At 46.7% G+C, this 19,490-nt stretch overlaps 1 protein-coding gene across 1 annotated transcript; it reads right to left on the reverse strand.

Moving 5' to 3' along the window:
* Positions 1–6,350: 6,350 nt before the first annotated feature.
* Positions 6,351–17,571, reverse strand: LOC129381692 (E3 ubiquitin-protein ligase sina-like). The gene is made up of 4 exons (XM_055064747.1): positions 17,242–17,571; positions 16,195–16,327; positions 8,611–8,714; positions 6,351–7,138 (listed from the first exon to the last, which is right to left on the reverse strand). The coding sequence occupies exons 1-4, from the start codon at positions 17,483–17,485 to the stop codon at positions 6,768–6,770; spliced, it is 852 nt and encodes a 283-aa protein (XP_054920722.1). The 5' UTR covers positions 17,486–17,571; the 3' UTR covers positions 6,351–6,767.
* Positions 17,572–19,490: the final 1,919 nt, after the last annotated feature.

Genomic DNA, 19,490 nt, shown 5'->3' on the forward strand with positions numbered 1-19,490 from the left:
CTTTTACATATGCTGAATAAAACTCACTACAGTTCAATATACGTAATAGTGTCAACGCATGCTCTGTGACAAGAATAAACCATGTAAAGTTTTAACTTCATAGTAAGCTTTATCTCATTTGGTTACATGACCACTCATCCATGTCAGCGACTCTATTTATCTTTGTGGAAGTGTTGAGCCTGCATGCTGTTAAACAAAAGACAATAATTATGTTAATATGGGGCCCACAACTGTCTCCAAAACACTTACATACCTCTTTCAACGATAGCCTGGGTCATTTCACGCGCCATCGCTGTTCCCACTCCTCCCATGTTCAAGGACCTGGAAATGAATTATGATAAAGCTTTAAGAGGGGTGTATCGTTATCGACAATAACGATGATGGGTCGAGGGATGTTTGTGTAGCTAAAAAAGCAGCATCAGTGTCACCGTAACTAATGTTCAGGACTTTTGTATATGACTTCCGTGACTGCAGTAGGCTGTATCGTTCTTCATTAACTATATTCTCCTACGCATTCATATATTTCACGAGCTGCTATAACGCACCGGTCTTATTTGGGCATTAATACATGTCTACATACCATTACTAACATATGGGGCCCTAACTTGGAGGCTAACAAAGATGAATGGTCAGTTAATTTCCACGTAACCAGTGATGGAGCGAAATATGTTAGGCGTAGAGTTGAGAGATAGCAAGACAACGGTTTGGATTAGAGAGAGAACGGAGGTAGCCGATATTTTAGTTGGGATTAAGAAGAAAAGAAGAAGCTGGTAATGCCATGTAAGGTGTAGGGCAGATAACCAGTGGTATATTAGAGTTACAGACTCAGTGTCAAGGGAACAGAAGCGCTGTCGAAGATGATGGTGGGTTGAAATTACAAAATTTTCTGACAATCTGGGATAAGATAGCGCAAGACAACAGTGAATGGAGATTGCTGGGAGAGGGCTTTGTCTTCTAGCGGACATAAATATAGGCTGCTCCTGCTTCTGCTGCTGATAATGATGATAGATACATCATAGCTCGTTTATTTTGAAGCTTGGAAGCTTGAGCCGCATCATTTGCAAGAAGTACCCAGAACGTACGCTTGGTTGAGCTCCCAATTTTAGAACCAAGTGCAAGCGTCGGATGTGATCGCACGCCCTATAACTCTTGGAAACAATCTTCGTATTCATTGGCAATTCTTTGCGCATTCTGTACCTTGGTATTCATTCATCCTTTGTTTATCGGTCATCCTTTGTGCACTGCTTGGGTGTGTAGGTACTGCTGTTTGTCAATTACGACTGTTGCATTTCTCAGCATACGTATAATATTGGTGCACTTACATATCCTGAGGCCGCAATCAAGATATGTTAGTAACATTATGCTGGAACGCATGTGCAGCGTTAATAAAATAAGAAAAAGAGATGGAAGGGTCAACCATGTGGCGACGCTAAAGAGCACAAGGTCTTCGTACATCGCAGCCCAAATGATTCCTTCTATTCTGTATCTTTCTGTCTCTTTTTATACTCATTATTCGTTTATTGCGTATGATATACGCATCGTATTTCACGCGCAATTACAATTACCTTGTCTCATTTACCCTGGACACCTGGTTGGCTTATTCTTTTTGGTCAAAAGACAAGCTGGGCCGATCCCGAAGATTGAGCTGTCTATGGTGCAACGGTGTTTTTTCGACAATGTTAGCGCTAGTTAAGGCCGTACTGTTAGTTTTACCTAGTCTGCGACTAGTTCTCGTTTGGTGCGGGTACCAGCGAAGTTGCCTTCACGACACCATTGCCTCGCGCGAGCCCTCACGCGAACATATTCCCAAATGTGTGCCGTATGGCACCTTCGCCTCTACATATATAATCTACGGCGGTGCATGCTTTACAGGAGTATAGTGCAATGCGGTTAATTTTTGGTGACAGAGGAATCTCGGTAAACTACAAGGGTTGTCCGTAAAATAACGTTCCCTATGATTTTTCACACTAAAAACGTGTTTATTGGCATTGAATAATACATTTTTGTAAAGCTTACTTTGCCCTATTTTTCGACACAATTGTCGTTGAGATCAATGCATTTTTCCATGCGGTGTACCATCTTCTTTATGGCTGAATAGTAGAACTCTCCCGCCGCGCCCTGAAGGTAGCTTAAAGACCTCTTCTTTCAGCTCCTCTCCGGTTCTGAAATGCGTCACACCCAGGCGTTTCTTCAATTCAGGAAACAGATGGTAGTCACTTGGGGCTATCTCTGGGCTGTAGGGCGGATATGTGGCAGTATCCCATCCAAGCTGCAGTGGCAAGGAACGCTGTTTCGCGGTATCCCACGACACCGGCGTGTGCCTTGATTTCCCCTCTCCCAGTCCCCGCCCTGGCGAGCTGTCTGCAATGCTCAGCCTTGACTTGGAAGCCGCTAAAGATGGAGCTCCCACTCGCTTCTCCCGTCAGGTGCGACTTACGCTCTGTGATTCGTTTTTCGTATGCAGAAAGCACTGCGCCCGTGGGGATTCATACATTGTAGATGAGATCGTTTGTTACGCGGGCGATGTGTGGACGAGCGTTGTACTGATGGAAACGTACTCCCTTTGTGAGTATGCCTCTCCACTTGGTTTGAATCGCGCGGCGAAGGTTGCGCAACGTGTCACAGTAGCGGTCCGCATTGATTTTCGTACCGGCAGGCATGAATTCGCGCAAAAATAACCTCTTCCTGTCCCAAAAGGCGGTCGCCATCACTTTGCCGGCAGACAGTTTTTGTTTGAACTTCCGCGGCTTTGGCGACTCTGGATGTTTCTACTAACGGGATTGTTATTTCCTTTCCGGTGTCGTGTAGGGGACACAGGTCTCGTCCCCAGTGGCAAAAGAGTCCAAGAATTCGTCGTCATTGGTTTCGTAGGCCTGAAGAAAATCGCGGGTTGCTTCAACACTTGGCCGTTTGTGGTCTTGCGTAAGCATTCTCGGGACCCACCTTGCACAAACTTTAGCATACACTAAATGGTCTGTCAAAATTTTTTCAGTGCACGTCTCGCTGACATCAGGAATCACCTCGCAGAGCTCCCTAACCGCCACCCTTCGATCTTTCAGCACTGTTTGTTCCACTTTCGCCATCGTTTCGTCCGAAATCGATGGTCATCCATAACGCTGTTCGTCATGGACGTGTGCACGTCTCTCTTTGAATTGTCTGCACCATTTGCGCACGTGTTGTACGCTCATACACTTTTCTCCGTAGACTCTACATAGTTGGGAACGAAGGCCCACCGGCGCAGTATTTTTTGCAAAACGAAAAACGAATCACAGAGCGTAATTCGCACCTGGCGGGTGAAGCCAGTAGGAGCTCCAGCTCTAGCGGCTTCCAAGCCAAGACGGAGCGTCGCCGACTGCTCGTCGGGGCGGGGACTGGGAGAGGGGAAACCAGGCTACACGCCAGTGTCGCCGGATCCCGCGTAACAGCGTTACTCGCGACTGCAGCTCCTTGGGAACGCTTGTTTTACGGAAAGCCTTCGTAAAATCGCTGAAACGAAACATCCCTATAATTTGTTAGTTGGTCCTTGCATTAAAGCAATTACGAATACATGTATGTAGTGACATAGGTGACATAGTGACATGTAGTGACATGTAGTGACATAGGTGAAGTACCATGTGAGCTAAATATAACGGAAGCGGGAATTCTTTCTTTATTACTTAATCTTGATATAAAAACATCTAGCGGCCCAGATAACATTCCAAATGCTTTTCTCAGAAGGTACGCTGAATGGGTTTCCAAATACTTATTGCTAATTTTTACAAAATCGTTGAAAACGTCTGAGGTTCCTCAAGAATAGAAAATTGCAAAAATTATTCCGATACATAAATCAGGTGATGCTACAAATCCTTCAAACTTCCGTCCTATTTCACTCACTTGTACAGCAGGAAAAATTTTTGAGCATTTAATATTAAAACACATCGTAACTTTTGTTGAAAGTCATTCTCTAATTAACCCTAACCAACATGGATTTAGGAGTGGTTTGTCTACAACAACTCAATTAATAGAGACTATTCATGACCTAGCATTAACAATCGATAAGCGAGGACAGGTAGACATAATTTTTCTAGACCTATCAAAAGCTTTTGATCGGGTATCGCATCCAAAACTAATCCATAAGCTGCAAGGAATTCTGGGGCACGGTATTCTTACAAAGTGGTTAAAAGCTTATTTGTCAGGACGTGAACAATTCGTTCATTTCGAAGGGCAATCCTCAGACTACATTGAAGGTTTATCCGGTGTGCCTCAGGGCACAGTTTTAGCTCCCATTCTCTTCCTTCTTTTTATTAACAACATCGCAAACGGCATTGACGCAACCGTACGCATGTTCGCAGATGACTGCATTATTTATAAACCAATACATACCAAGGATGATGAAGTTGTTCTGAATGACGCACTTAAAAATATAGCAAAATGGTGTCAAGACTGGCAGATGACGCTAAATGCAGAAAAAACTGTCTGCATGACAGTAACGAGAAAGAAAGAACCACTAACCTTTCCATACGAAATTCAGCAAAGAGAACTACACAGGGTAGAAGAATACAAGCATTTAGGTATAATTATCTCTTCCGATATAAAATGTAACAAACACGTGTCATACGTGGCAACAAAATCACTCTCAGCGCTTTTTCCCCTCGAACGGTCCCTCAGATACGCTTCACCCAACACCAAACTACTCGCGTACACGTCACTCATTCGCTCCGTTATAGAATACGGTGCCATATGCTGGTTTCCATACACTAAATGTGCCATAGCGTAGTTAGAGAACGTACAAAGAAAAGCAGTAAGATTCATTTATAATAAATACCATCGTCATGATTCCCCAACTGAACTTCTACGCTTAGCCGGACTCCCAACAATTAGCGATCGTGCTAGATATCTCCGGCTAAAATTCCTGTTTATTCTCCAAAGCAATGCCCTAAAAATAGACAAAAATAAGTTTTTAGTACACTCTAACGCTAGAATTTCAAGAATGAAACACAATAAACAATTATCTGAGTATAGGTTTCACAATGACACCTTTAGATATTCATACTTCCCACAAGCTATCAGAGAATGGAATATGTTACCACAAGAAGTTGTCGATTGTACAACCCTCGATTCTTTTTTGTCTAAGCTGTCTAACCATATCTTTGTTGCTACATGATGAAATGTGGTTTTTACATTATGTTCTATTGTCACCATGAATGTGCATTGTCTATATTGCTGTACGTGTGTATGTATAAGCTTATTTTTTAAACCAAAGCCAAGGCCTCTTGTAAACGATTATCGTTGAACCCTGAGTTAATGATGTATTTTCCCTTTTATGAATGTACCCTTTCCTGCCAAAGCCTTCGTTAAGGCTAGCAGTATGTACCAAATAAAATAAATAAATAAATAATAATAAATGTCGGATGTGTGGCACATTGCAGCGGATGGGATACGTTCCTTCAGTATGTAGGAGGCCACGCGCTGATGACATATTAAGAATTTCCCGGTGCTTTGATGAAAAGAGTCACAAACTAGCCAGTGCACTTTTATTCAATAATACGCCAGCATAACAAAAATTTAGAGCCGATGAAAGTGTGAAATATAAATTTATAATCAAGTGTCTTCACGGTAGCAGACTACAAAGCAAACGCCTTTTTCCAGTATAGCATACCCGTCAAAAGTTTTGCTGTCATAACTGCAGAGCCGCTCGTCCGAGAAATCGAAATGGTGGCATTGCCTGCCGAGGTCGCAATCGCGCAACACTGAAAGAAAGAAGTACCAGACACTTGAGTGTAAAGAATAAAATGTTGCGATTTATTCATCGACTGAGTGAGTGAGTGAGTGAGTGAGGAAACTTTGTTGTGAAAGCCTGCAGAACGGTTAGCCTTCCCCTGTTAGGGAGGCGTTACCGTGACGCGGCCATGACGTCTTCACGGCGTGTGGCGCCTCTACTTCGGCCGCGGCCGCACTATTCCCTTTGGTCGACCGCGCCTGCCCCTCTGTTGGGGTGGCAGCCTCCCTCCGGTTTCGCTCGGTCGTTGCCTTTCGAGGGCCGCCGAGATCTGCTGGACGGCCTGGGTTTGGACATCTTGGTCATAGCATCTCGTTGCGGCCTCGAGCCGCGGCGGGATCGTTGTTATTGTTGCAGCTTCATGCGGATTCTTGGCACAGTCCCAAAGGATGTGAGCTGCAGTGGCTCTTTCCTTTCGGCACACACAACACAGATCACTTCCATAAACACTTGGACACACGTGCCTCATCAGCACCGGGGTGAATAATGACCCCGTTTGAAGTTGTCGATATAAAACCGCCTCCTTACGGGTCAAGCCCGGATGAGGTGGCGGCATAGTCCTTCGCTCTAGTCGGTACCATTTCACAATTTCGTTATGGGAAGTCATTTATGCAAACTATATAATTAAACATCAGTTACGTATGCAAAGCAAGCCACCACTCGTAAATTTGGGAGTCTGAAAATCTCAAAAAACAATACGTAAAGAATAAAAAAATTCAGCTTGCTTTTTTTTTAACAAACCCTTGCCAAGTTGTAGAAAAATTCATGCCTTACTCGTGAATTTCATCAAAACCTAACGACAGCCGCGCCACATTTTCCTGCAGCATTCCTAATATAAATAATCGTACCCTAAACTCCAAACCTTAAACGTGGCCTCCTAGACCGAGCTGCCAGTCTTGGAGGCCATGCTTGACACGAGTATCGCTGTATGCAGTCTTCCTTTCATACCAGCGCACTTCCCTTATAGTGTGGCGCAAGAATAATGCGAATTTTTCTATTTCTTTTGCGATCACGTCGCCTCGCAGGAGCAGACGGTGCACTCGATGTTCAGCTTGCCGCCCTCCACGAACTGTCGGGCGTCGAAGAAGAGGCAGTCCCTGCTGGCCAGGGCCGACTCGACGCTCTCGTGGAGCGAGCGAGGCCTGTCCTTCCAGGTGAGCGACCGGGCGCCTTCGCGCGTCACGTCCACCCGGTAGGTGAACCTGTCCACCTCGCGGGGGTCGCCGATGAGCTGGGCCACCAGGCAGCAGCCCTTGCTCGCGTCCTCGTGCTCGCGCCAGAAGACGAGCAGGAAGCTTCGTCCCAAGCAGGACTGCAGGCGCAGTCGCTTTCCGAACCAGGCGCCGTCCGCGTCGTCGATGGTAAACACCACTGTCTCGCCTGCAAAAGAAGATAAATAAGAACGCCAGAACGCGACGAAATTAAGGTGGCCTGGTTTTATAACAAAGCCTGCTATCCTCCTTAGGCCCAGCAAAACCCTAGAGAGACAACACCTTTTAAGTCGGTTGTTTTTGTCAACCGGTCTGTTACAATTCTGAAAAAAAAAGTACTTGCCCGATTAAAATGCACGGACGCATGCTGGCCTCAGCACTTTCGTATATGGAGATAGAGAGGCCAATTCGCCAGTTAGCTCCAGATGAACGCTTCTTTTGTTTTCCTCGATACATGTATAGATACAGGTTTAATGTCGCGTGGCGGTTTCTTGTCTCCCATTTTCATCATATATATTGACGTGTCTTCTGGTGGAACTTGAAATGCACAACCCATTGATTATTCGTCGTCGGGGACGGTACCGTGCAACAGACAGACCGACAATGAACTTTTATTGAGGTCCTGAGGGACTAGCCGGTGGAGACCCGTTGGGGCCCCCGGCTCGCCGCTGGCTGCTCCCATGTCGGAATCGGGAGGCCAAGCCTCTCCGCTCTTTCACGGGCCCTCTGGACGGCCATGGACTGGAGCTTGAGTTGCTGACTAGATATGGCCTCGTCCCAGTCCCGTTCGCTGGTGAGGGACGTATCCCGTAACGCAGGACACTGCCAGAGCATATGAGGTAGAGTGCTAACCAAAGTATAAATTTTCTCGAAAAGCAGTGATAGCGAAACTATTACTCGCTTGGCATATGATGTCGCCTGCATCTAGCCGTATGTCGCACCGGATTATTTTAGCTAACCCTTCTTGGTTTAACATTGAAGCCGATGAAAGCCGTTATCCACAGCGGTGGACACAAGGACTGTATGGACTATATTTGTTGAGCGCTTACGTATCACTTGCGGTCGGCGACCATTGCCTAGTATTTGACCATGAGTTATTCTCTAGTCACTGTGAAACAATACGCGAAGCGATAGCCATTGTCACCTTGTACTTCAATATCAAAAGTAAACGTTTATTTCACAACACTACGTAAAAATGCCGTTGTCAGGTATACGCACAAAAACAAAAAGTTTGACGGAGTCCGTGCTTCCTGTGCGTAATATTACACCGGACAGACTCCGCCCGAGATAATGTTTGATTTTCCTCCCTTTTTTTCCTTCTTTTTTTTTAACATTAGCGTCAGTTGAAAGTTTGCTCTCGTGCCGTATATTCCTTGGTTTCCCGTCTGTTTTCCCCTGCCCGCCCACGGCAACTGCGAACGGAGACAGCTAAATGGTAATGTAAGAATAATTCCTTTATATGCAACTAAATAGTTTTGAAATTGACTAAGACAGTTAATGTTATAGTGGCGATTTTCTCGCCGATCCTGAAGTCCGCCGTTCCCGTGAAGCTTCCTCGGTATGGGAAAACTATCATATCGTTTCGAATCGCCCGTTTTGCTCAGACCGTCATCGCAGGGACGCGCGCTTATGTGGGCTTACCGCTGAGTAAGGGTGCGTTGTGCGCCTGGCGTATGTGGGAATCTATGGTGCAGAGTGGCCCGTTCCACGTGCACTTCGTCCATGGCAGGGCGCAGGAAAAGGGCCTGGTGAACGAAGTATGGGCAACGACATTTGGCGACATGTGTGGCGCTGCTGGTCGAGAAGGTTAGGTTTAACCACGACACCGCAGTCTCTATTGGGACGCAGCATATCGTATACAAACTGCTTAGATTAGATTAGTTCAGGTTGTTAAAGTACTCTTGAACTCCACTATACATTGTTGAGTTCACGGTCACAGGCTGCTTAATAGAAGACAAAATAATCAAAATTTCAGTTTTCTTTTTTTATATTTTGCGGCAAAACGCGAGGACCGCTACGTCAGCGCGAGACATTTTTTTTCTACGCATTTTGGTTGTTAGAGTTCAATAGGAGTCCGCCAAACTTCTTTAGTTCAGTCTTTGGCTGAACTAAAGAACCAAATCTGAACCAAATCAATGTAAATTCGGGATTATACCCTTGCACATTCTAAACGAGCGCCTCCTGAGCAATGCGATGGGCAACTGTATTTCTTAACACTAATCGCATTAATGTCGACAGTCATCGCAAGAGAAATTCTTGCGGAATGTTCTTGTTTGTTGTTTTTGCATATTTTGCGACATAGTAAATGCCTTCTCCCTGTAAGAGTGGCTTCTTTTCTCTTTTATTGTAGAAGGCTATAACATACTTGTACAGCTCAAGTCATTTTTCTCCTTAGTGTCCTTTTAATTAACAACAGGCGCCGGCAAATCGTCACAACGAACATGGGGTTCATTCGGTTCCCGCGTGGTTCACTCCACCACTTGCACCAGTTCACGGTGTCTGTTGCACCGCAGCCCTCGATTCTCTCCAGTGCAAAAGCGCTTCGGTGCAGCACCGGGGGCCTGAAGCTCAGCAAGGTTATCACTGTGGTTCAGGGAACCTCTGCACCTGCTGGCGAGGTGGTGTACCCGAGGTGCATTGCGCCTCACAGGGGACGCTCACAATGGGGATACGTTTTCGGATACGTTTACGTTTTTTGTCATATCTGGCAGCATCGACAAAGAAGACATCTAGTTTCTGCTGATTGATCTTTTTAAGGATGGACTTTGCTCTCGCGAATCTTCTACCCTCGTTGTGCACTGGGCGGATGTTTCGTGGGACGGGGTCAACCATGATGCCAGTTCTGGTTTCCCGGGTCAAGTTAACTTTGGTCGCCGGTTCATGTCTGGGTTGGATTTCCGCTTCTTCTAAAATTTTGATCCCTGGCTTAGTGGATGAAAGTCTCATTATTTGAGCCGCTGTGTGAGCTTCTATTCATCAATGGTGTTGTGGAGTCCTAGCTCCAGCAGCTTCTCAGTGCTTGTGAACTGCGGAAGGGCGAGTACGCACTTGAGGCCTGTTTTGATTAGGGAGTCGAGCTTGACCTTTTCCGCTTTACTACAATTAAGGTACGGCGCGATGTAGATAACATGACTCAGGAAGAATTCCTGATAAGCGCTGAGGAAATTGTCCTCTTTGAGACCGCCTCTTCGATTAGAGACGTGGGCTACAAGTCTTAGGACATTACTAGCCTGTCTAGTGAGCCTGTTGGGGGCCGTCGTGTTACAGCCCTTGGCATCAATGAGGAGACTTAGAATCTTGACCGAGTCTGTCCTCGGTATGGGATGCCCATTCTTAGTTCGAATTTCTATCGGCAGAGTTTGCAGAGGCACAATGTGTCTGAACCCTTGTCTGGACGGGTGGTATAACAGTAGCTTTGATTTAGCGGGGGAGAGTTCAAGGCCCGTGTTTGAAAAAAAGTCTTCGTTAGCCTCCAATGCGCTTTGTAACGAGTGTTCGAGAGTGGCTAGCGATCCGCCCGGTGCCCAGATCGTGATGTCGTCCGCATAAATGGCGTGACCCACGTTCGGGATAGCAGCGAGGCGACTGGAGAGTTTGTGCATGGCTATATTGAGTATATTGAGGGTGCAGCGGTGGCGTAGAGGTAGAACACCCGCCTCGCGTGCAAGAGGTCCGTGGTTCGAATCCCGGTGCCGCGCAATTTTCCACCGGATTAAAAAAAAAAAAATTCCGCGTGTTGATAAAATTGCGTAAACAGGCCTGGAGTGTGGCCTGATCCCGGTGACCAGAACCGGTAACGCACTCCCTCACCAGAGCAGGATTGGCCACCCTGGTGCAGTACTTGGCCACAACCTCCTATATGAACACACCAATCAAACCCCGGCCCTCAGTCCCCAGCAGCTGCGAAGCAACTGACCACGGCGGCGGTCAGACCTGCGACGCTGCAGAGGGTGCTAAGAATCCCTGGCTCCGGACAGGCCGCCATTGGAATATGAACCTGGCAACGTTTAACGCTAGAACGTTATCTAGTGAGGCGAGTCTAGCAGTGCTACTGGAAGAATTAGAGGGCAGTAAATGGGATATAATAGGGCTCAGTGAAGTTAGGAGGCCAAAAGAAGGATATACAGTGCTCAGAAGCGGGCACGTCCTGTGCTACCGGGGCTTAGCGGAGAGACGAGAACTAGGAGTCGGATTCCTGATTAACAAGAATATAGCTGGTAACATACAGGAATTCTATAGCATTAACGAGAGGGTGGCATGTCTTGTTCTGAAACTTAATAAGAGGTACAAAATGAAGGTTGTACAGGTCTACGCCCCTACATCCAGTCATGATGACCAGGAAGTCGAAAGCTTCTATGAAGACGTGGAATCGGCGATGGGTAGAGTGAAAACAAAATACACTATACTGATGGGCGATTTCAATGCCAAAGTAGGCAAGAAGCAGGCTGGAGACAAGGCAGTGGGGGAATACGGCATAGGCACTAGGAATAGCAGGGGAGAGTTACTAGTAGAGTTTGCGGAACAGAATAATATGCGGATAATGAATACCTTCTTCCGCAAGCGGGATAGCCGAAAGTGGACGTGGAGGAGCCCGAATGGCGAGACTAGAAATGAAATAGACTTCATACTCTGCGCTAACCCTGGCATCATTCAAGATGTGGACGTGCTCGGTAAGGTGCGCTGCAGTGACCACAGGATGGTAAGAACTCGAATTAGCCTAGACTTGAGGAGGGAACGGAAGAAACTGGTACATAAGAAGCCGATCAATGAGTTAGCGGTAAGAGGGAAAATAGAGGACTTCCAGATCAAGCTACAGAACAGGTATTCGGCTTTGACTCAGGAAGAGGAAATTAGTGTTGAAGCAATGAACGACAATCTTGTGGGCATCATTAAGGAATGTGCAATAGAAGTCGGCGGTAACTCTGTTAGACAGGATACCAGTAAGCTGTCGCAGGAGACGAAAGATCTGATCAAGAAACGCCAATGTATGAAAGCCTCTAACCCTACAGCCAGAATAGAACTGGCAGAACTTTCGAAGTTAATCAACAAGCGTAAGACAGCTGACATAAGGAAGTATAATATGGATAGAATTGAACATGCTCTCAGGAACGGAGGAAGCCTAAAAGCAGTGAAGAAGAAACTAGGAATTGGCAAGAATCAGATGTATGCGTTAAGAGACAAAGCCGGCAATATCATTACTAATATGGATGAGATAGTTCAGGTGGCTGAGGAGTTCTATAGAGATTTATACAGTACGAGTGGAACCCACGATGATAATAGCAGAGAGAATAGTCTAGAGGAATTCGAAATCCCACAAGTAACGCCGGAAGAAGTAAGGAAAGCCTTGGGAGCTATGCAAAGGGGGAAGGCAGCTGGGGAGGATCAGGTAACAGCAGATTTGTTGAAGGACGGTGGGCAGATTGTTCTAGAAAAACTGGCCACCCTGTATACACAATGCCTCATGACCTCGAGTGTACCGGAATCTTGGAAGAACGCTAACATAATCCTAATCCATAAGAAAGGGGACGCCAAAGACTTGAAAAATTATAGACCGATCAGCTTACTGTCCGTTGCCTACAAAGTATTTACTAAGGTAATTGCAAATAGAATCAGGAACACCTTAGACTTCCGTCAACCAAAGGACCAGGCAGGATTCCGTAAAGGCTACTCAACAATAGATAATATTCACACTATCAATCAGGTGATAGAGAAATGTGCGGAATATAACCAACCACTATATGTAGCTTTCATTGATTATGAGAAAGCGTTTGATTCAGTCGAAACCTCAGCAGTCATGGAGGCATTGCGGAATCAGGGTGTAGACGAGCCGTACGTAAAAATACTGAAAGATATCTATAGCGGCTCCACAGCCACTGTAGTCCTCCATAAAGAAAGCAACAAAATCCCTATAAAGAAAGGCGTCAGGCAGGGAGATACGATCTCTCCAATGCTATTCACAGCATGTTTACAGGAGGTATTCAGAGACCTGGATTGGGAAGAATTGGGGATAAGAGTAAATGGAGAATACCTTAGTAACTTGCGCTTCGCTGATGATATTGCTTTGCTTAGTAACTCAGGGGACCAACTGCAATGCATGCTCACTGACCTGGAGAGGCAGAGCAGAAGGGTGGGACTAAAAATTAATCTGCAGAAAACTAAAGTAATGTTTAACAGTCTCGGAAGGGAACAGCAGTTTACGATAGGTAGCGAGGCACTGGAAGTGGTAAGGGAATACATCTACTTAGGACAGGTAGTGAGTGCTGATCCGGATCATGAGAGTGAAATAATCAGAAGAATAAGAATGGGCTGGGGTGCGTTTGGCAGGCATTCTGAGATCATGAACAGCAGGTTGCCATTATCCCTCAAGAGAAAAGTTTATAACAGCTGTGTCTTACCAGTACTCACGTACGGGGCAGAAACCTGGAGGCTTACGAAAAGGGCTCTACTTAAATTGAGGACGACGCAACGGGCTATGGAAAGAAGAATGATAGGTGTAACATTAAGGGATAAGAAAAGAGCAGATTGGGTGAGGGAACAAACGCGCGTTAATGACATCTTAGTTGAAATCAAGAAAAAGAAATGGGCATGGGCAGGACATGTAATGAGGAGGGAAGATAACCGATGGTCATTAAGGGTTACGGACTGGATTCCGAGGGAAGGGAAGCGTAGCAGGGGGCGACAGAAAGTTAGGTGGGCAGATGAGATTAGGAAGTTTGGAGGGTCAACATGGCCACAATTAGCACATGACCGGGGCAGTTGGAGAAGTATGGGAGAGGCCTTTGCCCTGCAGTGGGCGTAACCAGGCTGATGATGATGATGATATTGAGTAAACGTGGGGAGAGGACCGAGCCCTGCGGAGTGCCGCAGGTGCCTAGTTCGTAGGGCCCTCCCGATACCGTGCCTAGTCGGAGGTGTGCTTTGCGATCCGCGAGGAAAGATTTGGTGTAATCATGAACCCGCGGACCCAGGTTAAAAGAGAAAATCTCCGAAGGCCTTGGAGAGGTCCAGTGCAAGGATCCCTCGCACGTCGCGGGTAAGGTTATCAAAGATTGCTCGCTTAAGCAAAAGCATAGCGTCCTGTGTGGACAACGCTTTCTAAAGCCGATTAGATTGTGTCTAAATACTTCCTTGCTTTCAATATGTTCAGTGATCCTGTTATCTATCGCGTGCTCCGCAACCTTGGCGATGCATGATGTAAGGGAAATAGGCCGCAGATTATCTATATGTGGGGGCTTTCCTGGTTTGGATATGAGTACCACTTTTGCGGTACGCCAGTCTATCGGTGTCTGTCCAGTTTTCCACACCTCATTGATTTCGACCGTGACTATCTCGATTGCTCTATCGTCTAGTTCCTGAGGAGTTTGTTCGTGATTCCATCAGGTCCCGGTGCTGATCTGCCATTTAGGTTGAAGAGAACGTGTCTGATTTCTGACACGGTGAAAGGTTTGTCTAGATCAGGTGCCGAGAGTCCCATGTATACAGTTTACACACTCTACCGTATGATCTGCGCCTTTGGCGTGGGGGAGGTAAGTATGCGCTAAGGTGTTGGCTAATTCCCCGTCGGTGAGACCGATTGCGATTTGCATCTTTATGAGCCTATCCGTTGCAAGACTAAGGGTGTCCTTAGACTATTTATCGTTGAGGAGACTTTTCAGTAAGCTCCATTTGCTACCTCTTTGTATACGTCCGTCCGTTTGGGTACACGTGTCATCCCATTGCTGCCGGGCGAGCTGGGCCGAATAGGTTTGAATATCCTTCTTGAGAAGCGCGATTTTCGATCTTAGTCTACGATTAAGCTTTTGTGTCTTCCACCTGGCTGAAAGGGCGTGTTTGGCCTCCAGAAGGTGAGCGAGTCTCGAGTCCATTTTAGGAACTTCAAGACTCCTGAATAATCTCGACCACCTGGAGTTCTTTAATCTGCACCTAAATCTAAGTTCACGGGTTCTTTCGCATGTGGCCCCGATCGAAATGCGGCTGCCGTGGTGGCCGGGATTCGGTCCCGCGACCTCGTGCTTAGCAGCCCAACACCATAAACACTAAGCAACCGCGGCCGGTGGAGAACTCTCTAAAATTATGAACGCGGCCTTTACTGGCAATAGCCGTCAGCAGGTACGTCATCGAAATGTGCAATAGAGAAAAAAAATTTGAAAGCGCTAAAGCATTGTCTCTGGGTGGGATTCTGACTCATGAATTTCCGTTCGAGAGCTCATGTGAGTTCGAGAGCGAAGTGATCTATCCACTGAGAGGCGAGGCGAAGAAACAGAGCAAAACACCTGTACGAATTTCCATGCGGGGTCAGGTCGGGAACTGTAGCTGGCCTTTGCTTTAATATAGCCAAGGCTCTATTAAAGCCTGGAAGTGAAAGGCACCGTATTAGCCACTCGCGCTGGCAATAAGAGTACTGCAGCTTCTTTTGTGTCTTCCCTTGTTCGCGTTTCATTAATGCGAGACTGTGATTGACCAAAGTGACCATCTCCTCAAGTTTGTGTGAGTTGTACGACGGTTTTGTATCTACTTAACCCAAAAATGAAAACGTAAACTTGAATTGAACTGAATTTATCCTGGGCAAAAGACTGGGCAAGAAAATGGAATCACGTGTTGAGGAGAAACCTGGTCACATCTCATAAAGCAAAGTATAATTCGATGGCGCGCCGAACTAATTTGTGAAATCGTGCTGTCACGTTCGTGTTGCTGCCTGACCGGGGGCGTCATCTTGCGCCATCCCAAATGCAATTCTCGGGTCTTTTATTTTTCTCCGTCCGTGACGCTGTCGCGCAAGATAACCTTTCAGTATTCTCGACAACCGCTGGTCACAAAAAACTAACACTTGCGTGTTATTTTTGCGTGTGTCGCGTTACAACTTTAATTATTTTCGGTCATCGCCCCTGGTTGAAATCTGCAAAGGTTAAAGCGCACGTGCATTAAAAAAAAAAAATGAGGCTGCTTGCGAGGAGTACATTAGCGAAGGTGACCGACGAGTGAGGAGGAATTCCGGCCCCTGCGTCGTGGAGTTGAACTAAGAATTTGGACCATCATTGACGCCGCAATCCTCCAAGCAGTTAGCGGTCTCTAAAGTCGGTAGAATTCGGCGGTTCGAGCCTCTCTGGACCCGTTAGATATAGCCTTACCAATTTGTTCGAAACTGCCTCTCAATCGAATCAATAACCTAGACTTCACCATTCGCTTGAAAATGGCGCAGGACCGCCATTAAGGAGAGCAAGTCACCTGAACTCGCAGTTCTTCTCGTGTTCCCGCTGGTCGGAGAAGGTCAGCTGCGCACGGCATCCGTGTATCGAGTGTCGGCACGGCGTGAAGATAATCGCTGCCACCTTCTCCATGGATGGCACACGGGTGTCGCCTGCGTGTTAATGCTATTGTTATTTTGTTATTCTTATTGTTAGTATGATGTTATTATTTATGCTAGTCGCTTTCACGCAGCTTCGCCGAATTCGCCGCGGATTTTTTTTTTCTGCGAACCCTTTAACATTGCATCATCGCCGCGACCGCTTCTCTGTGATAAACGCAAGTATGAAATTACGCGCAAGTTGCCCACGCTGTTTCTTTTACGCTTTGTACCAATGAGCTCGGTTCATCGCCCTTTTGCGAACTTTTTATTCAGGTTTTGTTGTTTTTGTTGAATGGTAATTTGTTATTTAAGAAAAAAAAAAAATGTACGAGGCGCCGGGGTACTAATTCGGAAGCTCTGTTTTGCCGGCGTGTCACGATTAGGCACTCGCATTATTTTGTTGACTTCGGTGTGCTTCGACGCAGCCAAAGAGAAGCCAAATGCGTCGTCAGACGTCCCTGGTGTTTCGTATTTCTTTTTTGTTCTCACTGCTGTTAAATACATCCTCCAGCGATCCCCCTTTGACAAAATGAAGCAATCATCGACAATTGCGTTTACACCTGTCTCCCTCTATCGCAGACAAAAAAAAAACAATATAGGTCGACGTGGCAAGCTACTACTCGCTTCTTTATGTGAATCTTTATTTCGTCTCATCAACTTTGCAAAGCACCGCGAAAGCTGCAAGTCGTGGCCATTAACCCGAAAAGAAAACATTACCCTTTTCCAATTACGCTATGTGGAATGCCGACTGAGTAGGAGCTTCACGGGAAGATTAACGGCAGACAATGGGCGAGACCTGCTTCTCCCTTCTCTGAAACGCGCAGCCCTATCTGATTACTGAATGGCGGGCACTTCACTGCAGTGTGGATAATCGGTGAAACTTAGTCTTTCGCAGATATCGATAATTCCCCACTTCGAACACTCACCGATCGGCGCGAGACATTCGGGACAGGTACTGTCCTTCTCGCGGCAGGACACGCAGATCAGGTGTCCCTGGGAGCACTGCACGATGGGCGGCCTCACGCACTCACCGCACGCCAAGCACCGGAACAGGCGGGCCAGCTCCGAGACCAGCCGCGAGGCCATCTCGGAGACCAGCACGGTTGACGCTGATTTACGGGCCACTTTGGGCGTGCCATCGGTGGTCCTGCTGCTGCGCTTCGTGGTCATTGTACAACTCCTCTCATCCACGCTGTCGATGCGTCAGTGCTTCAGCGTCAGTTCGGGGTGTTTCCTGCGAGACTGTGTCGGGGCTGGGCCTGGACAGGGCCTGCCAAAAAAATAAAAGACAGGAGGCTTAAATGAACATTATCGAGCAACAATAGTTGCTCGATGATTCAATATACACAAAGTATGCCTTCAACACTTTTTATTCATATGGCAAGTAAACATTTTTATGAATGCTGGATAAAATAAAGGCCGATAATTTCCCAATTTTAGAAAACAGCGGGAAAAAGAAAATACGATTAACCAGAAGGAACAGACAGGACACAACGGTAGCCCAACTGTCTCCGCTTAACACATGACTTACTAGTTTATTATGGCCTGTTTGTTTGCCGCTCATATATGGGTGAATCACTATTTCAATAATCTTAATCTTACCGTTTTACAACGTGCTCTTGCATTGTGTTCTCGTCCGCCCTCAACAACCCTTAAGTGCCGGCTGAAGTGATAGTGCCCTGTCCCATGCCGTTCTGCTTGTGCGTCGTTGTCTTTTCTAGTACTTACTACTGTCTGCAGCCTTCAAACGACGCCTCGACCGTACCCCAATTTGTCTTCACTACACGAGAATTTCCCTTTCTTGTATTTCGCGCCGCAACATCAACTCTGGTATGTCACAGTGACGTCACGGGCTTAGAAATATATTTTCGTGATTAGCCCCATAATCCGTTTGCGCGCAGAAGTAATTCTGGAAACGCGCTATGATTTGGTTCCCGTATAATGCCTGCAACGAGTCTTTTACCGATAACTAACTAGTCCGGAAAAGACACTTTCTGTATTCACTACATCACGGCGAATTGATGCGGAGCTTCGCGGCAGCTTCGAAAGCCTTCTGTCGATCACGTGTCCGTTATGGCACACCAACCTTATCACCATGCTACGCGTAGTCGTTCTGTTTTTGCAGAGGCTTATTTTGTTAACGTAGCAGTACGATCCCTCTTTCGTGTTCCTTCGAGCGCCCTTGCTATATTGTATAAGGAGCATCTTTGGCGGCAACATTAGAGAGTGGAACCCAGTTAAATACAGCATGGGGGGGGGGGGGGGGGGGCTACGTGTAAAGTTCCGTAATAATTATGTCGCGGCCGATGCGTTTACGCCTGCCGACAGATTTCAAATGGAGATCCCTTATCGCTGTCAGAATTTTGCATGCTTTCTTTAAACCCTGAATAAATACCGCCACTAGCGCTGTTGATGACGTCCAACGCTCACGGTATATGTCGGCGCTATGTTAACGCTCTCTGTTACTTGCAACACTTTACCTGGCTGAAGGAATATCATCTAGCGGATGTGCCCGATTATTTCTTTGCGGCCGCTCTGTGGACTTGCTGCTGAGCTAGCAGAACCTGCTGCAGTCTTCACGTAATGAAACCGGGTTCATTGCTGAGCTTTCCGGGCTGAGTTCCTCCCACCAGAAGCGAGGTGTCGGGAGTGTAGGGCTGCCGGCGCCGTAGGAACGCTGGGGCCAGTGCTCTTGTCCGCCGCAGTTACTGCTTCGCTCTCGTTGCTCGTGCCATCAGTTATGGCAGACACCCACTACACGGCATGGAGATAGAAAGTGGCTGCAGAAATATTGAAATAATGAAGAATGCACAAAAATTGGAAGATCGGTGAAAATCGGTGTAAGCGAAGCTTTAGAAAGACAACAAAGCAAAAAGAGTGCACCACGATAAGAAGCGCGCAGTGATCTGAGCGACGAATGTGTCTCGAAACTCGCCCGTAATGGCCATTGGCTGCGAAGGTGTTAAATGCTGTATTCAGGGATGATATTCTCGAGGACAAAACATGGCCTGAATTTATCAGCGGATGATTGTCTATAGGCATATTCGGATCGCCGCTACGGTTCTCCAGATCCGAGTGGTCCGATTCCGGATGCCCTAACTGTGGTTCAGAGTAAAATATATTTTGCGCCAACCGGACATCAGGCTGCCTTTTGGTGCAGTATGAGCGGAGATGC

The sequence above is a fragment of the Dermacentor andersoni genome, chromosome 11 (assembly GCF_023375885.2).
Source record: "Dermacentor andersoni chromosome 11, qqDerAnde1_hic_scaffold, whole genome shotgun sequence".
Classification (NCBI taxonomy): Eukaryota; Metazoa; Arthropoda; class Arachnida; order Ixodida; family Ixodidae; genus Dermacentor; species Dermacentor andersoni.

Bases quoted from the DNA above. Each gene is read 5' to 3' on its own strand.
- LOC129381692 (XM_055064747.1), bottom strand. From the start codon at position 17,485: ATGACCACGAAGCGCAGCAGCAGGACCACCGATGGCACGCCCAAAGTG. The intron at 8,715-16,194 runs GTGACTTGCTCT...TTCGTTCACCAG, and splicing joins GAGAAGAACTGCGAGTTCAG to GCCCTTTTCCTGCGCCCTGC. The intron at 7,139-8,610 runs GTAAGCCCACAT...CTTCTTTTGCAG, and splicing joins CAACGCACCCTTACTCAGCG to GCGAGACAGTGGTGTTTACC.